Here is a 19867-nt window from a genome sequence, read left to right as displayed (position 1 = left end):
CCATTTAGTGATAATTTTTAAATTTGAAGTGGTTATGAGCAATTTCATTCTTACTTACATCAAGGTCATTTCAATCGTAATTTATTAATTAAAAAAAAAAATGCCCCCCCCCTCTTCTATAAAATTTATGGTTATTTTTATTAACAACCAACCTTATCTGTCTCTATGTGGGCAAGTTTCCTTGCTATCTCCTTATCAACCAACCTTATCGGTCCTTATGCAGGCAAGTTTCCTTGCTATCTCCTTATCAACCAACCTTATCTGTCTCTATGCGGGCAAGTTTCCTTGCTATCTCCTTATCATCTTCCTCAAGTCTTTGCAGGAGACCAGAACAGGCCTCAGAAAATGCGGGGCTCCATCTCCTGAAATACGTAACAAACAGGCTTCAAGTAGAGGCACTCAAAATGCAATCAATTTTAAATATAAAAACAACAATTATTACAAACACTTATTGTTGTTTAATGGCTTTTGATTGATGATAATCTATAAACAACATCATATTTTATATACATTTCTTGGTCAACACTGTTTATTTTCTCGTTTACTTGCTGTCCTTTACTTGCTGAATATGACTTCCATAATATTATTACTGCACTAGTTTCAGCATTTTGTATAATCTAAACAAACATTATACAAAGAAAAAAATATTTATGGGGTTTGAAAATGGAAACCTGTAAGGTGACAAATTACATGGGCCAGCCACTCAGCCCCTGTTATTGATTTCAGTTAATAATTATCTATAACCAGCACATTATTTCCAATAAGTTTGTCCTTAAATTTTTACCAGATATATAATGTATAATGTATGTTTGGAATATTTGAAAAAAGTTTACCATTGACCAAGCTAAGAACTGTTCCCATAATTTAAAGTTCAAAAGGCAAGCCAATGATTAAACTATTTAAATTGCCTTGCACCTACAGATATTAAGCCCGCTGTATAAAAAAATTAATTCATGCTAAAATCGCAAAAGTTCAAATGAAGGAAAATAATGATTATTTCATCAGAAACTTTTATTATTTTGAGCAATAAGATTTCCCTTACAAAGATTTTTGATTAGGTTAAATACTTAAGCAAGAGCACTGCATAGTGGGTGCCAACGATCAGCTGCGGGTGCAGTTTTGAATAAATGAAAGCTTGTCAGAAGAAAAGTTTGTTGTTGTTTTTTTTAGAGGTCACAGTGACCTTGACCTTTGACCTAGTGACCCAAAAATGGTGTGGGCATGTAGAACTCATCAAGGTGCAGCTACATGTGAAGTTTCAAAGTTGACAGCCGAGCTAAAAATACTGTGGGGTTTCGACTTTTAAACTGAACGCCTTAAATATTTGAGCACCATGGTCTCATTGTAAATAACAAGCAGTGTAGTTGAAGTTTAAAATCATTTCCCACTCAGAAGCAAAGTGAAAAATGGCTAATATATATGAAACAATGAGCATAAAACCAGATCAGCCTGCAAGTACATTGCAGTCTGTTCAGGTTTTATTCCGTTTGCTGCTCATCAGTACCCTATGGTAGAAATTGAAAGCCTTTACTACTTGAATTTTAGTAAGAAAGGTCTTGAATTGTATTTCTTTTTCTAAGAGACATAAAATGTCTCAAAGTGTGTATCCGATTGGTTACGGGTTAAGCAGCTTACAGCGTTGATCAGACTCAACTCCTGTTGCATCTCATCCACGGTAGACTCATGTCTCTCCTTACGGCTGGCCGCTATAAAACGCTCAATTATATTTGACTTGTCCTTGGCAGCCACTGTAATCACATTAACAAGTAACAGTGGTATATACCATTATACATCATGTGACTTGCCCATATAAAATCTTCATAGAAACATCTCTGCATAATTTTAAAATGCAATTAAATTTGGAGGTAATATAATTCCATCTTTTATTAAAAGAAAATGACACACAAATATTATAATGAACATGGCGCAGCATAAATTGATAAGGTATTCATTACACTTTCAGTGTTAAATTAAAATCATATGTATTGTTTAATTGTTATTCATTGATTCCAAACTGTACATTTGATGATTACAGTTACTTCATGCTGTAAATTTTCCAATTGTACTAAGCTACTTTTCCCCAAACATGGTAAACAAGAAATGTGTTGGTCAGAAACACAATGCCCCCTACTGCGCCGCTTTGAAGCAATATATTTCTCCTTTAAACCTTGAAGGATGACCTTGACCTTTCACCACTCAAAATGTGCAGATCCATGAGATACACATGCATGCCAAGTTAATATCTTCTATATTGCAAAAGTTATTGCAAAAGTTTAACCACAGAATGACAGACAGACAGACAGACAGACAGACAAACAGGCCAAAAAGAATATACCCCCAATTATTCGATCTGGGAGCATAAAAGTCAAATTCAGAACATACCAACAACATCAGGCAGTCCTCTCACTTCCCTGCCCTCAATGGAGCTTACTGGTTCCTTCATCTGGGAACCAATGTACTCAGCATACTGCCTGTGTAAGGATAAGGAAATATTACTTTTGTACACACATGAATACAATTGCCATGGACAAAAGCACAAACATCTCTTTGTCAAGGACAAGGTCATGGACGAAAAAATATGCCCGTCTAAAAAGATTGACCCCATGAGATGTCATATTCGTTTGGTAAATTCTACATTTGTTACATAAATAAAGGGCAATAACTCTAAAGAGCCTTTTGCGATTCAGCTGGCTTTTGAATTTGGCCCCCATTTTATGTTAAAAAAACCATTTCCAGAAAAACAAATAAGCTGCCAGCCAAACCGCCCATCCATCTGCCAAAGTACACCCACAATACACCCTGTCAACAGATATGCATATAAAAATAATAAAAAAATGTAGTTTCCATCAATTCGAATTTTGTTAAAGTTTAAATAATTTTTAGTTATTTAATGGAAATTGAATATCTACATTTTCATTTTACATTTATTTTTAGTAACTCTAACCTAGCAATCTCTCTACCCAACCCCAAACCCTATGCAAATGTGATGTCTCATTATAATGTATAAGGTCATTAAACAGATAAATGCTTACCCATGTGATCCGGTGGAAACTTTTTAATGACCCACCCACCATATATGTAATCCTTAATGTATTCTAAAAAAGATATTTATGTATTAAGTTTGATGACAAGTCAGATGTTTGATGTTTCATTATACTATCTTGAGTTACTGTTCAATTATTGACCAGAAACCCTTTCCTGTATTTTCAGTAACTCTGACCTTTAACCACTATACCATAAGCAAGTCTGAAGAAAGAATCGACATACAGCAGAAAAAGATTTTGATGTCAATATACAGTGGAAACCCTCTAAAACCGGATCCTCTCTATACTGGAATCCTCTCTAAACCGAACAAATTGTCCAGTCCCATTTTTCCCCCTATAAAACCATGCGTAAAATATCTCCTCAAGACCGGAATCCCTTCAATTCCGAATACCGATCATTCTTTGGATCAAAATTGGGTCATTCCATACATAATTGGACCTCTCTAAACCGCTCAGGGCCGGTTTATTGCACCTTAGACCTAGTGTAAAAAAAGTTGTGAACAGCGGATTAAAGACGCGTGAAATTAATAAAGGTGGTCAAAAAAATTGCAAACTGTAAAAATCGCAAAAACAATTACAAAATACTTGTCCTGTGACAAACATGTACATATCGATCAATGGTGGTGATAAAACTGATTATAATTACTGATAACAAACATAGAGTTCTTTAGTGTGTTTTGTTTTTGATGTAGGAAGCCGTGCTAAATTTTAATAATCTTAATGCTATTTAATTTTATTACAATTGCTAATTTAGTGTAATATAAAATGGTGATTTGTAGAGTTATTGAAGCAGTTGCATTAAGATATTGATGTAGATATTGAAATTGTTAATTAAGATAACTAAGACTAAAAATGTTCGAACCTCCTTTCAAGCGAATGCGCGTGTCATTGTCTCTTCAAGACGAAATCAAATTGATTAAAAGAGTCAGAGATGTTCCCTAAACCTACAGTAACGATACTGTCAGAGAAATATGGGGTAGGAAAATCAACGATCGAGGATATCGTGCGAAGAAAGTAAATTCACTTAACAACTGCATGCATGTATAAAATAGTTTGTTTTTCAGGGTGCACTGTTTAATTTATGTTGTGGCTGAAATTGCTGATATATGTAAATAAACTATTCAAATTTGCTGAAAGTGTTTTTTTCCACATTAGGCTATGTAATTGACTTTCTGAAAGTAAAATAGTCAATGTACTCTCTAAACCGGAATCCTCTCTAACCTGGAATTTCCTGTCAGTCCCGGGATTGTCCGGTTTAGAGGGGTTCCACTGTAAGAAGTTCCGTAAAATATATTTTTCTAAAGTTATTAAGGGTAAACACCACTTTGATGATTAAACACGCACACCCTTCCAGTGATGTATCCCAACTATATTTAAAAAATTTGTTGACAATATTCAGTACATTCTTATGTAATCTGGTTGAATAAATACGCATCTTCACAGTTTTATGAATTTTAAAATGCAGGTAGCCATGCATGCTACCAGCATTATTTATAACACATAAATCTGATTGTCTGACAGATTGCGCATTGTCTGACTGGCACTTACTTGTAGGCCACAGGGTTCTCAGTGAAGGGATCATTTGGGAAGCCATCAGCCCAGGTACGCTGCCTTTCATCCAGGAGCCCATGTTCAATGTCATCTGAAATTTTCACTTACATTTATACCTTATTTATAGCTGATTGGCTTTAATATTCACTTTACTTGCCACAGACATAAAAGAAAAAGGAAGACAAACACAGAAAGTGTAATATCTTATAAATTAATTTTTTTAGTAAATGATAAATAAAGACTGCTTTAATACCTTAATTGCAAGAATAAGACTAAGAAATTACTTCTATTTGCTGTAGCAATGTATAAGAAAATGTTCCATGAGTTGCCCAGTTTCAACCATGCCGCTATTTAGCAGCGTCCTGTACAATTCATGATCGTAGATCTTTTCCTAAATATGTATATCTTTTATTTTCATAATTCAATTTTCCAAATCAGTATTATGGTTTCCAATTTCTACATGGCATCAGAAATGAACTGTAGGATCATACCCTTTGTCAGATGAACAACCGGAACACTTGCACCCAGCTGGGAGGACTTTGTAACAGTGGTGGAATCTCGCTGGATCTTTGTCAGGCTACGATTTAGTTGAACCTATAATTAAAAGAATGAGATTGAAATATGGTAGAGTAAGTAAAAATGAAAGTACTGCAAAGTCATAAATGTGTATCAGTTAATACAGATAAATTACAGACTTTGCAAGTACAGATTTTGGAAATGTGCTTAAAAAAATCATGATTATCCCTGTTTTCTGAAAATGGAAAATTCCACCATCTAAAATTCAATGCTAATAACAGCACAAATTATATACTAAAATCAAGCAAAAAAAATGCCCAGGTATACTCGTGATGGAAAAGCATCCCAAGTTACAGTGCAGCATTAATTATTTGATTGTGCCACTTAATAAATATATTTTTAAAGTAAATTAGGTGGGTATACTATGTTTATATCAAGCATACTGTAAAATAAACATAATATTTGCATCAAACAAGTTTCAAATATGCATGATTAAATGTATATTTAAAACAAACAAGTGAAAAAACTTAACTTTTTATTATAACTGATGCCATTTTAGAATGCACTGAATTATTTTTGATGGACATGGGTTTAAATAATTTTCTGTTTTATGTTGTTGTTAGAAATATAATGTCATCAAAAACATATTATATTGTACAATTCCCTGATATTAAGCATCTCCTGATATTGATCATCTTGTTTACATTAAGAACACAGCTCTAGTGATAATATCACACACAATTTCTCCGAGTATTTTATTTCACTTTATTACGCTTGAAAACAAGAGCACCGCATAACGGGTTCTACGCACGGCTGCGGGTGCAGTTTTTAATAAATGAAAGCTTGTCAGAATTTATTTATTTTTTAGAGGTCACAGTGACCATGACCTTTGACCTAGTGGCATGTAGAACTCATCAAGGTGCAGCTACATGTGAAGTTTCAAAGTTGTAAGTTGAAGCACATTGATTTAAGAGCCAATGTTCAAAACCTTAACAAAATGTAAAGGTTTTAGCACGACGCGGACAGCTAGCTGACAATACCTCGGCTTTTCTCCGAAAACAGTCGAGCTAATAAACACAAGTACAACCAAATATGAGGAAAATCAGGCATAATTGCGTTTCAAAATCTTCAACTAAAATAAACAAAATGTATCCATATTCCATTCATTTCATTGTTCCTCTTCATTAAATTTCCACATAAATTGCAAAAAGAAGCTGATGCCTGCATTACTGTAGTGGTAACACAACACTTAAAAGAAAGTACTTTCACATTCTCTTGATTTTCAGAAACAGTTGCATGAAATCATTGTAGATTTTACCATAAGAGCAGTGCCTCAGTGGGAATACCCCTGTTCTGATTGAACATTTATCATATCAAATTTTTTTAAAGTTTAGTGAATCAAATTTTTAATTTTAGTTGGTGTTATGCATATTACAATTGTGTGCTATCTCTATCAATCTATCTCTGATTACTGCCAACCGCTCTTTAGGGTATTATAGGCAGAGGGACATTATCGAGTCCGTTTCCTGAGAAGAACCAGTACTTGGTGTTTATGAAGGAGATAATGAGAACGCTCCCAGAGTACGGAGCAAACCCACAAACTCCCGATCGCTAGGCGGACACCTCATCCACTACACCACCGCGATCTTGACACATCTCTTTCCAGATGTGTCATCTAGATACCAGGTAAACAACTTGTGTAGTGGATATAATTGCAAGTGTGTATGAAACTATTGGGTTTACATGGTTAAACACGCTTTAAATTTTTACATGGATTTAACAGGAATTAAATAAAGCTTTGAAGGTAAATCATTTATTGCTGCATTGTTTGCATGAATTCTAAAATTCTTTTACTTCTTACCTTAACTGCTAGATACACAGTAATCTGAGGATAATATTTAAGTTTGAAATTTAAGTAAAATATTACCTGTGCTTCAAACATCTGTCGGTAAATCTTGCCACTTGGGACAACTCTCATTGATTTTGTTTCAGCCATTGTGAGAATGTTCACGTCTCACACTTCAAACATTAACAGTATAAAACTTGAGAGCTTTACGGTGAGTTGAACATCACTGAAAGAAACCAGCGCAAATGTTAAGCAAATGAATAACTATGATAAAGTCATCGAATTTTTTTTTAAATTATTGCACTAGCATTCTAATTGACAAAAAATGTAACGCATTTGGTAAATCATAAATACAGTGAATTAACGATTAAACGTTTATGAGACTTAAATTTTCAATAGTTGTCATTCCACAGATAGTTTACATTTTAAGAGCCGTTTACTTCCATTTACGTTTGTAATTTTACATGTAAATCGCCATTTTGACTCGTTTCCACAACAACAAGTGCCCGTTGGTTAAAACCTACGACGAACAGTAACGATTGCAGGTTACACACAATTTCAACAAAGTCATACGAAGGCAAAAATATTGATACATGTATCTCCGGAACCTTCGTAATTTATGTTTTTGCAATAAATCGTCTTCTGATCTAGAGTGATGAAGGCCTGATTTGACAGGGTAATAATTATTGACTTAACAACCAACTCATTCAATTTATTTTGACTAAACATGATATACATTCATAAGCTTTTTGTCATCGAAACCTGGCATTCACGGACCATCTGATCATCTGAATCTGACAGAAATAGATATCAATCTCAAATAACATATATGAACTCACAGCGAAATAATTTACCAGGTTATAGATAAAAAATCGGTAAATTAACAATTTTGGGGTTGTGAACACTATCCCATACGAGTACATGGATTCTACCAAATAAAGTCTTTGAACAAATCAACGTATCGAACGAATGTCGTATTACATATTAATATGTACTGAATATGAATATGTAGATTGAAGAATTAACATCTTCCCCATTTGATATTCTGAGTCGTCAGTGGATGTCAGAAATGTAAGTCTATTTAGAATTTCAGGTATTAACACAATTATAGAAATGTGAAGCATGGACACTGCATGCTGTGCTAGCCTTCACACATTTCTTGGTTGAATAAAATATTTACATTTTTTCTAAATAAGTGTAAATTTTAGATGACGTTTTATGTGACATGCAATTATTCATTTCACGCTTTACATATATTGTATTAAACTCACATCATAATTGTAGAGGTGAGTTTGATAAAAAAGACGTATATACAATAACCACAAACACATACATATACTTTTTTAAGTTTGCAATACGATGAAATACACATTTATAAGTTTGCAATACAAAGAGAAGATCTGAAGATGAAGTTTTCTTGTTTAAATTTTACAAAGCTTTAAACATGTTTGCAATCAAATTATTATTCACATACTCGTTTTTATCGGTACCTAAACAATTTTTGTTATTGTGTTACGAAGATATTAAACAACTCATATTTACGCCATCTCAGGTAAACGTATCAGAACTCGACATAGTGGTTTCTGAATGTGAACCGATGTATAACGGTAATAAACAAAAAATACTTCGAAATACTTTGAAAATTTAAAAAACGACTACCAAATTAGCTTCACATTGTTTACCATGATACAAGTATACGTGTTAATAACAAGGTCTTACTTAAAAGCGCGTGACTGGTGACGTCAGGTTTGAACAACGCCTTCATTTACCTATTCGTAGGCGGAACGGCCAGAATAAAAAAGAAATGCGCTGTCGCAGCAAACGAATATAATAACATCTACTTTTACATAAATGACTATAAGCACAAATACAATGCGGACATGATAAAATTTAAATGTATAAGACAAAAATCGTGCAATTATAAATAGTAGCTAGTCGGTGGGTCACCACCACATCAAGTAACCCGTAGTCTGGACGAACGTTGGGGTACATAATTGACCTGGCAACCAGCCCCCTACACAAAGATCTATCAAGAAACATGCGTATTTGTGGATCTTTGCTATATTTTTCTCTAGTGTTTTGGACAGTCTTAAGCCGGTTGTTGCAAAAGATTATTACGAATATCTCAGAAAGCATTATGGGATAATTTTAAAACCTCAAATTCGTTTTAATATATTTCCCACACGCTCGACACATGTACAGTAAAAGTATGTGTGTAGTATGTGTCGTGCACGTCACATTTTGGCATTCATGTGTTCATTTTCTATCTGAATAAGTTTATTAAAATCGATTAAGACGGGCGCTTGGTTTGTTAATTATGTATGTATTAATTAAGTTGGTGTTCTGAATTATAGGTAATTGATAATACAACGAAATTCTCTGCCGATAAGATTTCTGAATTTACAGTGTTTGCTGTATTATATTTTCCTTTTAAGATATTTGTTCCCGATAAAATCCCACGCAAATATTATTCACAAAACTTGTCATTGATGTGTGAACTAATGTCTTGATGAGCGTATGTTCGAGTCTGAAAATAGACGGCCGAGTTTCTGCCCGATGTTGTATTTCGACATAATTACGGTGTTTATTACCGAAACAAAAACAATAGAAATAAACAACCACTTCATATTAAGATATAAATCTGCATTCTAAATGCTATAAACCAACGATACATTTCGACACTGTAGATATCAAAACCGTAGCTAGATGCGATATTGTACAACTGTATCGGGAGATAATAGTTTAGATAATACGGAAAACGGAGAGTTGCATAGATATACTGAGCATATCAGATATAGTTCGAACCTTATACCCATGAACACGAGATAACAAGTACCTGTCACCAACGACTGGCAATATCTACTGAACTTGGTGGTCACGGGGTTTGAACTCGTTCACTCCGTTTTTGTTCTATGAAATTTCTTATGTAAAGTCAAAATTAATGACAACAAATAGAACGGAGATCGCGTGTTCGCAGAAAAGACAAAACGATTTAATTTATATGTGAAAACACTGTGTTCACCATTGTACTTTTTCAAGCATTTAGATCTAATTAATATTGTTTAAGGGAGTGTATTTCCGGGCAACATATAGATCTGAACTGGCGGGGGTGTTGACCCAAATCGTTCGTGCATAATGTGGACTTTTACAGAATTTCGTCCATCTTTAGGCGTCTGTTTGTGTTTTCTTGTAAGCTTCACTACAATATCGACATCGACCGGTAAGTAAGAAGTTTGTGTTTTGTATTACCATCCGGAGTTATTCTATACCAACAACATCACAAACAGTATCATCAACATCAGCTGCAACAACATCATCCACGACCTTTTCGTCGTCTTCATAATTGTCGTCATCATCACTCACATCGTCTCACTGCTTCTGCGGTTGTCATAATCGTTCAAGTATTTTGCAAAAAGATTATAACTCACTAATGTTTTTGGTAAAAATATAACCCATTCGAATATTTTGACCATATATTAATTCATCTGTTTTATATTTAGCGCCCCGTGAGGGGCTTACTCCCTACTTCCGAAATTGTCGACATGACAGTTTTCTAACTTGTTTACACATATTATTTTTGTATGCACAATTATATTTTCTCCGCACGCTATTACAAGCATGTAACATACAGTGTATTCCATGCGTATAGTTTTATATATCAAGAAATTTAATTTAAAAATATACACTTGCACATACATACTAAAATACATACTAAATAAGTCTTTACTCAATAAAATATTGAACAGAAGAAAGGTGGTCTAAGTTATGAATTGCATTGTGTACAATGAACATATAATGCAGACTTAACAAAATACTTGCGTGATAAACAGTATGTATATTGTGTGTTATAATGAGTATCATATGTGATATATGTAAAAAATTTAACAATTGATCAGTCTCTTAATTACTCATCTGAATTGTATTGTATGGTCATGTATTTCAAACGTGAGGACCATTCTATTTACAAATCCAAACGTTTAAGGGAACCTGTGTTTCTTCATACTATAAAAGTTTTACCATTACATTTCTAGGCATACAATATATAAATAATTTATTGTTGGGTCAGTAATTCAAAGTACACGACCTGACATGTAGTCTGAATAGCGAACAAATTCAACAAATAAAAGAAAACTGTATATTTGGGTCTAAATAACACTAATTACGTAGACTCATAATGTAAATACAGTTTTGTTTCTGAATAAGAATCATGTGACATTGATTCCATTATATTGCGTTACAAACGCGGAACGATTGAATAATTTTGACTGTTTCTGTTGTTTTTCGTTTACTTGATACACAACACATATCGTATTTTTAAAGTATCAAATGCATTGGCTATATAGCTGTCTGGATGGCCGAGTGGTTAAGACGGTAACATTTTAAACGGATAATTCTGGTTCGAGTACCGGCCGTGCTTAATGTTGTCCTTATTTTCGTCCTTAAATTAAAATCTGTTTAATTTAATGTTGCTCTACAGTTTCGATAATTTCGAACAGAAAATTAAGGCATTTACTGACACACTAAAATGCCCTAATCAGGGAATAAGTCCGTTTAAAAATGTTTTTGATAAATGAAGTGTGTTCGAACATAATCTGATAATTAAAGGAGCATGATGATATTTTGATCAGAAACGTAGAGTGAGTTGATTATTGTTTTTTGTTGTTTAGCATACGTATTCATTTGTAGCTGAAAAAAGACACTAAAAATATATCGTCTGTACAGAGGACTCGTAAGTAAGAACTCCTTATTCGCGAGGGATGACCTTAAATATACAAACGATCACTTTTAATTTTCTCTAATATAATAACATGAATAATTTACGAACGCATTTCTGACATTCGGGAAAATTGTATTATTTAAGTAGCAATTACTTAAACTTTAAGAAAATGAGCCGTCATAAATATGTAACATTCACCAAAGAGCAAAACATAAATATATATTTTACATCAGACATACCTTGATAACAATGTTTTTGAGAAATCCTGTAGCCTAGTTACGCGACATTTAGTCAGTGAGCGACGGGAGAGCAATACGACAACACGTATTGCTATTTACGCTGAAATGAATTTTATTTGTTCAACCATCATGAAACAATATATTTTCGATTCTGATTTCAAACTTATTCTTTTGATGACTATTCTAAGGGAAAATGTATCTTCTTTTTTTATTGCGTCATTGTATAAAGCACCAAGGATGGAGAAATAATGCCTTTTGACCGATACCCTTAGATGTATTTAACATGCACAACCGTTCAGACCATTTCTACTTCTATTTTTTTCTAATGGATACAGATACACACGAATATTGTAAAAATAATATACATCATTTTAAAAAAGAATTATAGAAAATTTTATATATATGTTAAAAAATTATTGCAATTGAAGATTGCTATCTCATATGTTAACCATATTAGATGGTTACGTTAACCGTATCTCTCTTTATCCTGTTTATCAGTGGTCGTTTGCTCGTGTGTATATGTGCGGTATGTTTGCTCTTAAAAGTGCTTTGCACCTATCATTATTTCGTAATGAAAGTAAGCGCATATGTATCATCGTTTATCGTCTGAATATACATACCATAGATACCCTTAATGTCGGACTAAACATGTCGAACATTATCTTGAAATGAATGTGTCGTGTTATTCAACATTCCTACATGTTAACACTAACTAAAAAAGAGAACGATCAAATTTCACTAAAACTCTGTTCACTCGACAAAGACAGTCTTACTTTTGAAAACATTGAGTAATATAGGAAAATTCACAGAAAAATACCCATACCATATTTTTAGTTATAGTGGCTGACATTTAAAAGAATACATGTCGTATCAGACTTTATTGATTTGAAAGGTCTCGAGTTTGTCGAACGAGACTGTTTGAAATGATGACAAGTAGGAGAAACTAAAACACAATCGGAACAAAGCGATGCATTATTTTTCAATTAATAAAACATGATATTCCTTCATAAGTTAACTAAGAAGTTTTCATCGAATCGTCTTTCATGATAGCATAATCCTATTAAGTAACATTAATAATCTTAAAACGCGGTCTGTCGTGCATTGCATCTTATCAATTTCTCGTTTAAAATACGATTCACGTTACTGATCTAATTCGTTTTTCAAAAGTGGATGTTGTATTGTCGCCTACGACGGGGTATGACTAAGCATGCTTCGCCGTTTAACTTCTCTTTCGACGATCGGAAACCAGTCGCGCTCACATTGATACGGGAGGCGGAACACTACAACGGGCGAGGCATGGTATGGTATTGCGCAAGGGGGGGGGGGGGTAGGGGTTAGGGTAAGGGTTAGTGTTAGGGGTCGGGTTAGGGTTTGGGTTAGCCTAAACCCAACCCTCACCCTAACCCGACCCCTAACTCTTACCCTAACCCTTTTTTGGGGTTATCACCCCTGACCATGCCTCGCCCGTTGTAGTTTTCCGCCTCCCCATTGATACACCTGTCGATAATACCCGAAAGGGGAGTTAGACAGTATAATTATATAGATAGATATTGAAAATACTTGGTGTGTTGTAGCCTACATTTGATAACTGTAGGGTTTTAAAATTTCCCGCCATGTGTCACTAGAAATGGCAATACGACTTGATATGTTTCCTATTTCGGTAATGTTTAAATTTACAATACAATTTCTTTGCCAACACTTATTACAGTAATTAAAACAAATCAATGTTTTACCCATTGATCTATAGGGCCCTCGTTTACCTGATCATGACGTTTCACAAAGTTTGAATAAAATGTTGAGGTGTGGTTTGCTCCAGTTATCGCTATAGGTAGTCCAGAGCCTTTGATGAGTTTTGCTATGGCGGCTCTGCAACCCTTTGGGTTATAAAACTGAGAGTTGAATTATTTCATCTACAATTATAGGTAATAATTGTCTAGTTATTTCAGAAGTTTGTGTCCCCATCAGGGGACTTAATAAATGTTCACGCACAGGACATCGCGGTGGTGAAGTGGATGAGGTGTCCGCCTAGCGATCGGGAGTTCGTGGGTTCACTACCCACTCGGGGAGCATTCTCATTATCTCCTCCATAGACACCTAGTACTTGTTCTTCCCAGGAAACGGACTCGATAATGTCCCTCTGCCTATAATGCTCTAAAGGGCGCTTGGCAGTATAAATAGATAGATAGGACAAAATGGCCGTTTATGCAGAATGTCTCCCATGTAGTGAAAGTGGCAATTTTTGTGGATAGAAACTTTAAACTGTTTATCTTTAAACTGAATAATAAAACGTAGCGCTTTTTTATGGGTTTGAGTTTACACTTCGTCTTAACAATTAATGCCTATTCAGGGCCCTCAATCTATCAAATCTGCCGCCGAATTTCAGTGGCAGTCCCCCACCTGAAAAGTATACTTTTTTCCCTTTTTTGGGGGGAAAATTCCCCCTAAAAAAAAATATATATTTTTTTAGTAGAAAGATGTGTCTTATCTCATGATTATTATATCTCAATTCTATTTCAATTTAATCTTTTCAAACATACTTAATTATGAAAAATGCAATGAATTTAGTGCAAACATGTACACATGTAATAATGAGAGAGTAAGTAAAAAAAATCCCCCAAAAAGGGAAACGCCGCGAAAATTCCCCCTCCTAAGGGCTGCGGACCCCTTCCCCCAAAGTAGTGTGAGGGCGCTGCTACTTCCATAAGCAAAGCAGTTTCACAATGTATACCTTACCGTATTTTAACTTCAGCGTACAGTTAATATAATATTGAAAGTCGCACCAGTCAAAAATCATAAAAAGCGACATTTAAAGTTATGGTAGCCAGAACTAACCTAACCGGATATATATGTATGTATGTATGTATGTATGTATGTAAGCATATTATGATTTTCAATAGCAACATGCTTAATCCTTGGTTAAGAAGAAAACAACTTACAAATGACACAAAAATGCAAATGAGTTTTATGTTTATTTTTGGCCTGCATTTGGTGAAATAATGATCACGTCGAAACATTTTTAAGAGAAAAACAGATTTAAGAGTTAAAATAAATTTGCAGAATAAAATCCATCATGGATATACTTTTTATTTTGTTTCAGCCCAGACTATTCGGCTTGTAAATGGTGCTAGATCAAGTCAGGGACGTCTTGAGGTTTTTCACAACAACACGTGGGGTACTGTCTGTGATGATAACTTTGACAGTAATGCAGCAGCAGTGGTTTGTCGCATGCTAGGATACACAGGGTTTGTTCCATTATTATGGAGTTTATATATTTGTTTTGATCACCTGAGCCGGTGATTTTATTCACCCAATTGGGTACAGGTACGGTACCCATACCATTGGGAAATTTTTGCATCGCGTCAAGAATGGCGTCTTTCTGGGCTGATGAGAGTCCAGGCACCCCCAGACTGCATAGCCTTATCACTAGACTACTGTCATCTTTGACAATTTTTGTTGCAGTGTACTGAGGGGAATAAGTGGACCTCGCTTACATTAATGATCTACCAGATAGCATCAAAAGTAGGGCTTGCCTCTTTGCTCATGATACTGTCGTTTATCTTACCATCAAATCCTTATCTTCCGCAGAAAGTTTACAGCTGGATCTTCACCTTTTAGAGTTATGGGAGCGGGAATGGTCTATGGAATTCAACCCCGACAAGTGTGAGATCCTAAGAATGCATAAAAAATGACAGCCTGTCATATTCCCCTATAGGTAACCTAACATAGAACTCAGGTCAACTGAACAGTCCAAATATTTATGAGTCACCTTTAAGGTCAAAATCTCAATTGGGCCCCTCATATAAACAACATTTCCTCAAAGGCCAAAATACTCTCCGTTTCATTAAAAGGAATGTCAAAACTGACAATAAAAAGGTCAAAGAAGCTGCTTACAAAACATATGTCCGCCCCCAAGTTGAATACTGTTCCACAGTGTGGGACCCCTGGCAGAAATACCGTATATACAAAATTGAAATGATCCAGAGATCTGCAGTCTGTTTACATATATAACGACTACAGTTACACCAGGCCAGTAGGGTTTCCGATATGATTTCAGTCCTAAATTGGAAAACCCTAGAACATAGAAGACGCCAGGCCACTCTTGTAATGTTTTATAAAAATGAGAAATGAGTTAGTTACAGTGGATCGTCACCATCTTATTCCCACCAGAAACCTAAATGACCTAATCCCACATTCCAGAACAAATTACCACCTAAACTCCTTCTTTCCCAGGGCTATCAGGCTATTGAACTGTCTACCTACCTATATACAGTCGAGCCCGAACCTACTGACCTATGTCAGTCGATTGGATTCTCATTTACTCTAGACCCCTTACTTCTGTTTTTAACCTTAGTTCTCCTGTAGATCTTTTACCATTCTTTGCAGATTATTAAAAAAAAAACTAAGACGATGTTTTCCAGATATATGGCTGACTGTGACAGACTGAGATCTTGACAGGGACTGACTATGGCTGACTGTGACAGACTGAGATCTTGACAGGGACTGACTATGGCTGACTGTGACAGACTGAGATCTTGACAGGGACTGACTATGGCTGACTGTGACAGGCTGAGATCATCTTGACAGGGACTGACTATGGCTGACTGTGACAGACTGAGATCATCTTGACAGGGACTGACTGTGGTTGGCTGTGACAGACTGAGATCATTTTGACAGGGACTGGCTGTGACAGTATCAGACTGTACAACAGTAACTGACTGCTGCAGTGGACTTACCACCTAGTCACTACACATAGGTTTTTTAAAGAAAGATGTTAGAAGAGTGTTATTCACTCTTTTCTTTTTCTTTTTTTTTTTACGGTAACTTTTCCAATTGTGCGACATTTTGGTGACAGTTAACGTAAAGCGAGTTGACAGTTATAATAAATCGGCAGAGGGATTTAATAACTGTCGTAAAATTTATACAGTACAATACGGCATGTACGGTATGTGAACCATAATTGGACGGGTACCAAACGGTGTTTTGTATGATTTCGAGCGAATTTGTTCTGTTGTAAAATTCAATTTTCTTGAACTATATAATAGAGAGGATAAAGCTTTTGCTGGGGGAATTTTTCGTGCCGGAAAGGGGAAAAATCCAGCCTAGTTTGGTGGGGGGAGAAGCCGATATTCGGCGTCAGTTATATTTGGTAAAAAAAACCTGCATGCTGTTATTTCATTTTTGCAAAAGGTGAAAGTGAATAACTGGCATCAGAGTTGAGGTGGTCTCAACACTTAGAACTGACATATCCACTATTTTAACCAAATAAAACACATCTATAAATACACATTTTGAACATGATGCAAACTCTTAAGTATAAATATTAAACATTTAATATCAATTAATATTGTCTTATTTTGTAAATATTATAACCCCTAAACATGTAATGTGTAATTGCTTGGTTAATGATTTTGTTTCCTACCTTGCCTTTATTTCCAAACATTCTTAATTTATATTTAAGTAACAGAATTCAGCGATTTTTTCTTCTTTATAAAGTAGTGAAAAACGGCACTTTCCCAATGGGGCAAAAACAACTAAAAATTTCCCAATTGCTGTCCTTAAAAATCCCACTCCCCCCAAACAAGTTTTTTTTTTTAAATAAAATGGAACTTAAGAAGTTAATTTCCCTATGCACCTCTATGGCTTGAACATAACTTAATATAATATTTACAACTTGACAACACTTAGTTATCATTTGTAAAATTATTTTTTAGCAACAAATAAAATACACCAATTTTCCAATCTGAATACTTCACGACACGAATGTTTCCATTTTCAGTTTTTTTCGCGCTAATTTTTCTCAATGGGACTGGTATCAGTATTTTTTCCAATAGGGCAAAAACAGGGGGTAATCACGTGACAAACAAGATGGCAACGTCCATGCCGAGGCCGGTATTTTTTGTCGTTATATACCCTTTATTACTTTTATTATTTTTTATATTCCGTTCACTTTCCAGCCATATTAGGAAAAAAGTAACTGGCTTCTATTTCATAGTCATATTAGCTCTATATCTCGACTTTATCAGATGCAAAATGACCTAATTAGGGCTCCACTCAGAAAATGTGCGGGGAGTAAAGAAGATATATAAAGCGAATTTAGATACGAAATAAGCGCTGATCACCATTTTTACTGATATACCTGGAAAGTGAGCGTCATTTAAAAAATAAACAGAAGTAATAAAGGTTATAGAACGGCGAAAAATAACTGTCTCGGTATGGACGCCGTCGCCATGGAAGTTCCATTAATTTTGTTAAAAAACCACATAGCCAACTGTGGTTTATCAAACCGTGCTGTTATTAACTGCTTTGATGGTACATGTTCATAAGGATTTAATTGATTGTTACTCAAGAAGTGGTTAATTAACACTGGAATATAAATGTTCAAACTTTAAGGGTATTCCATTAAATTTAGACAATAACAATTGCCAAGAAAAATTATTTAATGTGTAACCATCATGTTAGTTTTTTCCAGACATATAGGTTCTAGTTTTGTATTTATATTATGTGCATGGGATTCACTGTTGTTTGTTTGTAGATTTATTTGTTTTAGTTCTAACTTTACTTTTGCGATACTTCAATGTTGAATTTTGGGTAGCTTTAAAGTACAAAATATGGCTGTGAAAATGTTTGAACAACCAACTACATTTGTACCTTCAGTAAATACAGAGTACAATAATTGAAGTCTATACTTAGTTCATTATCAGTAAAAACATTTGCATGAAAATACAAGTTTCAAAATGCACTTATTTCACATCAATGTCTTAAAAAGACATCAATTAGAGCAGCAAATTTAATATGGCTAATTATTGTGAATAAAAGCTTGCTTATATGACTACCATCCCTTTTTGCCAACCAGTTGGCAGAGTCTAACCTATGCAGGTGCGAGTGACATCAGTTGTACTCTTCTATGGTAAAAGTTAAAATGGATTACCACTTTATTAAGGCCACATTTATGACACTATCATGATCAAACTTTTTCAGAATGTTTATCTTTTTATGTCCCCCACCCACTATAGTGGGAGACATATTGTTTTTGCCCTGACTGTTGGTTGGTTTGCGCCAACTTTAACATTTGCAATAACTTTTGCAATATTGAAGATAGCAACTTGATATTTGGCATGCATATGTATCTCATGGAGCTGCACATTTTGAGTGGTGAAAGGTCAAGGTCATCCTTCAAGGTCAGAGGTCAAATATAAGTGGCAAAAATCGCTAATTTTATGAATACTTTTGCAATATTGAAGATAGCAACTTGATATTTGGCATGCATTTGTATCTCATGGAGCCGCACATTTTGAGTGGTGAAAGGTCAAGTTCAAGGTCATCCTTCAAGGTCAAAGGTATAAAAAAAAGCGGCACAGAAGGTGGCATAGTTTTTCTGACAAACACATTTCTTGTTTTATATTAGGGCCTTTTTTGAATCTGGGGTGAAAAGTTAGGTCACAAGGTCAAGTATTTGCCAATTAATGTTCCTTGAACTGGAGTGAGCACTTGAAGGCTATTATGGCCCTCTTGTTTCATATTTTATTATCTGTTATTTACTAAGTTCATTATCCTTAACAAAAGGCCAGTATTTTCAGGGATGGTAATTATGCATTTAAGAGCACTATCTGTTGGTTATTGTCTACATTACTTTTCAAGTAAATTTTTTACGTGAATCATCCAGTATTGGCATGCAGGATACTTGGTGTTTGGAATTGCTTTGAGTTCTGGTTGATAAATACTATTTTTAATCACATTTACACAAAAATAAGGCATTGTGGAAAGCCAGCATGATTTGTTTACTGCACAATTATTTCTAACAAATGACAATTTTGTTGATATCTGATTTCTTAAAAAAATGACTGCGTCTGTAGGGCAGTAATTTTTTATAAGATTTGTCAGCAGTGTATCCAGTGTAGTAGTCATTAAAGGAGGTGTGCTTTGTTTAGCTCATACCAATTAACTAGTCCTTGTC

General features: G+C 34.7%; 2 protein-coding genes across 3 annotated transcripts in view; one reads left to right on the top strand and one right to left on the bottom strand.

Annotated features, from left to right (window-relative positions):
* Positions 1-247: 247 nt before the first annotated feature.
* On the bottom strand, positions 248-7451 carry LOC127839671 (coiled-coil domain-containing protein 180-like). Its single transcript, XM_052368054.1, has 8 exons — positions 7422-7451; positions 7039-7183; positions 5087-5189; positions 4593-4686; positions 2383-2471; positions 1636-1748; positions 1068-1105; positions 248-362 (listed from the first exon to the last, which is right to left on the bottom strand). Exons 2-8 carry the CDS (start codon positions 7105-7107, stop codon positions 248-250), a joined length of 621 nt encoding a protein of 206 aa, XP_052224014.1. The 5' UTR covers positions 7108-7183; positions 7422-7451.
* Positions 7452-9805: 2354 nt separating this feature from the next.
* The window catches only part of LOC127837461 (deleted in malignant brain tumors 1 protein-like), an 87499-nt gene continuing 77437 nt past the window's right edge, over positions 9806-19867 (top strand). For both annotated transcript variants that reach the window (XM_052364589.1, XM_052364588.1), the window contains exons 1-2: positions 9806-10177; positions 15011-15155. In XM_052364589.1, the coding sequence (XP_052220549.1) occupies positions 10093-10177; positions 15011-15155 (230 nt within the window). In that variant the 5' untranslated portion in view covers positions 9806-10092. The remainder of the gene's footprint in view (positions 10178-15010; positions 15156-19867) is intronic.

The sequence above is a fragment of the Dreissena polymorpha genome, chromosome 7 (genome assembly GCF_020536995.1).
Source record: "Dreissena polymorpha isolate Duluth1 chromosome 7, UMN_Dpol_1.0, whole genome shotgun sequence".
NCBI lineage: Eukaryota > Metazoa > Mollusca > Bivalvia > Myida > Dreissenidae > Dreissena > Dreissena polymorpha.
This window is presented reverse-complemented; position numbering and strand designations above follow the sequence as displayed.

What these genes read in the sequence shown, in the direction of transcription:
- LOC127839671 (XM_052368054.1), bottom strand. Translation starts at nt 7,107, where the DNA reads ATGGCTGAAACAAAATCAATGAGAGTTGTCCCAAGTGGCAAGATTTAC. An exon ending in AGGACTGCCTGATGTTGTTG is followed by an intron (nt 1,749 to 2,382) that starts GTATGTTCTGAA and finishes ATGTGATTACAG; the next exon opens with TGGCTGCCAAGGACAAGTCA. An exon ending in AGTTGAGTCTGATCAACGCT is followed by an intron (nt 1,106 to 1,635) that starts GTAAGCTGCTTA and finishes CTGCACCCGCAG; the next exon opens with CTGATCGTTGGCACCCACTA.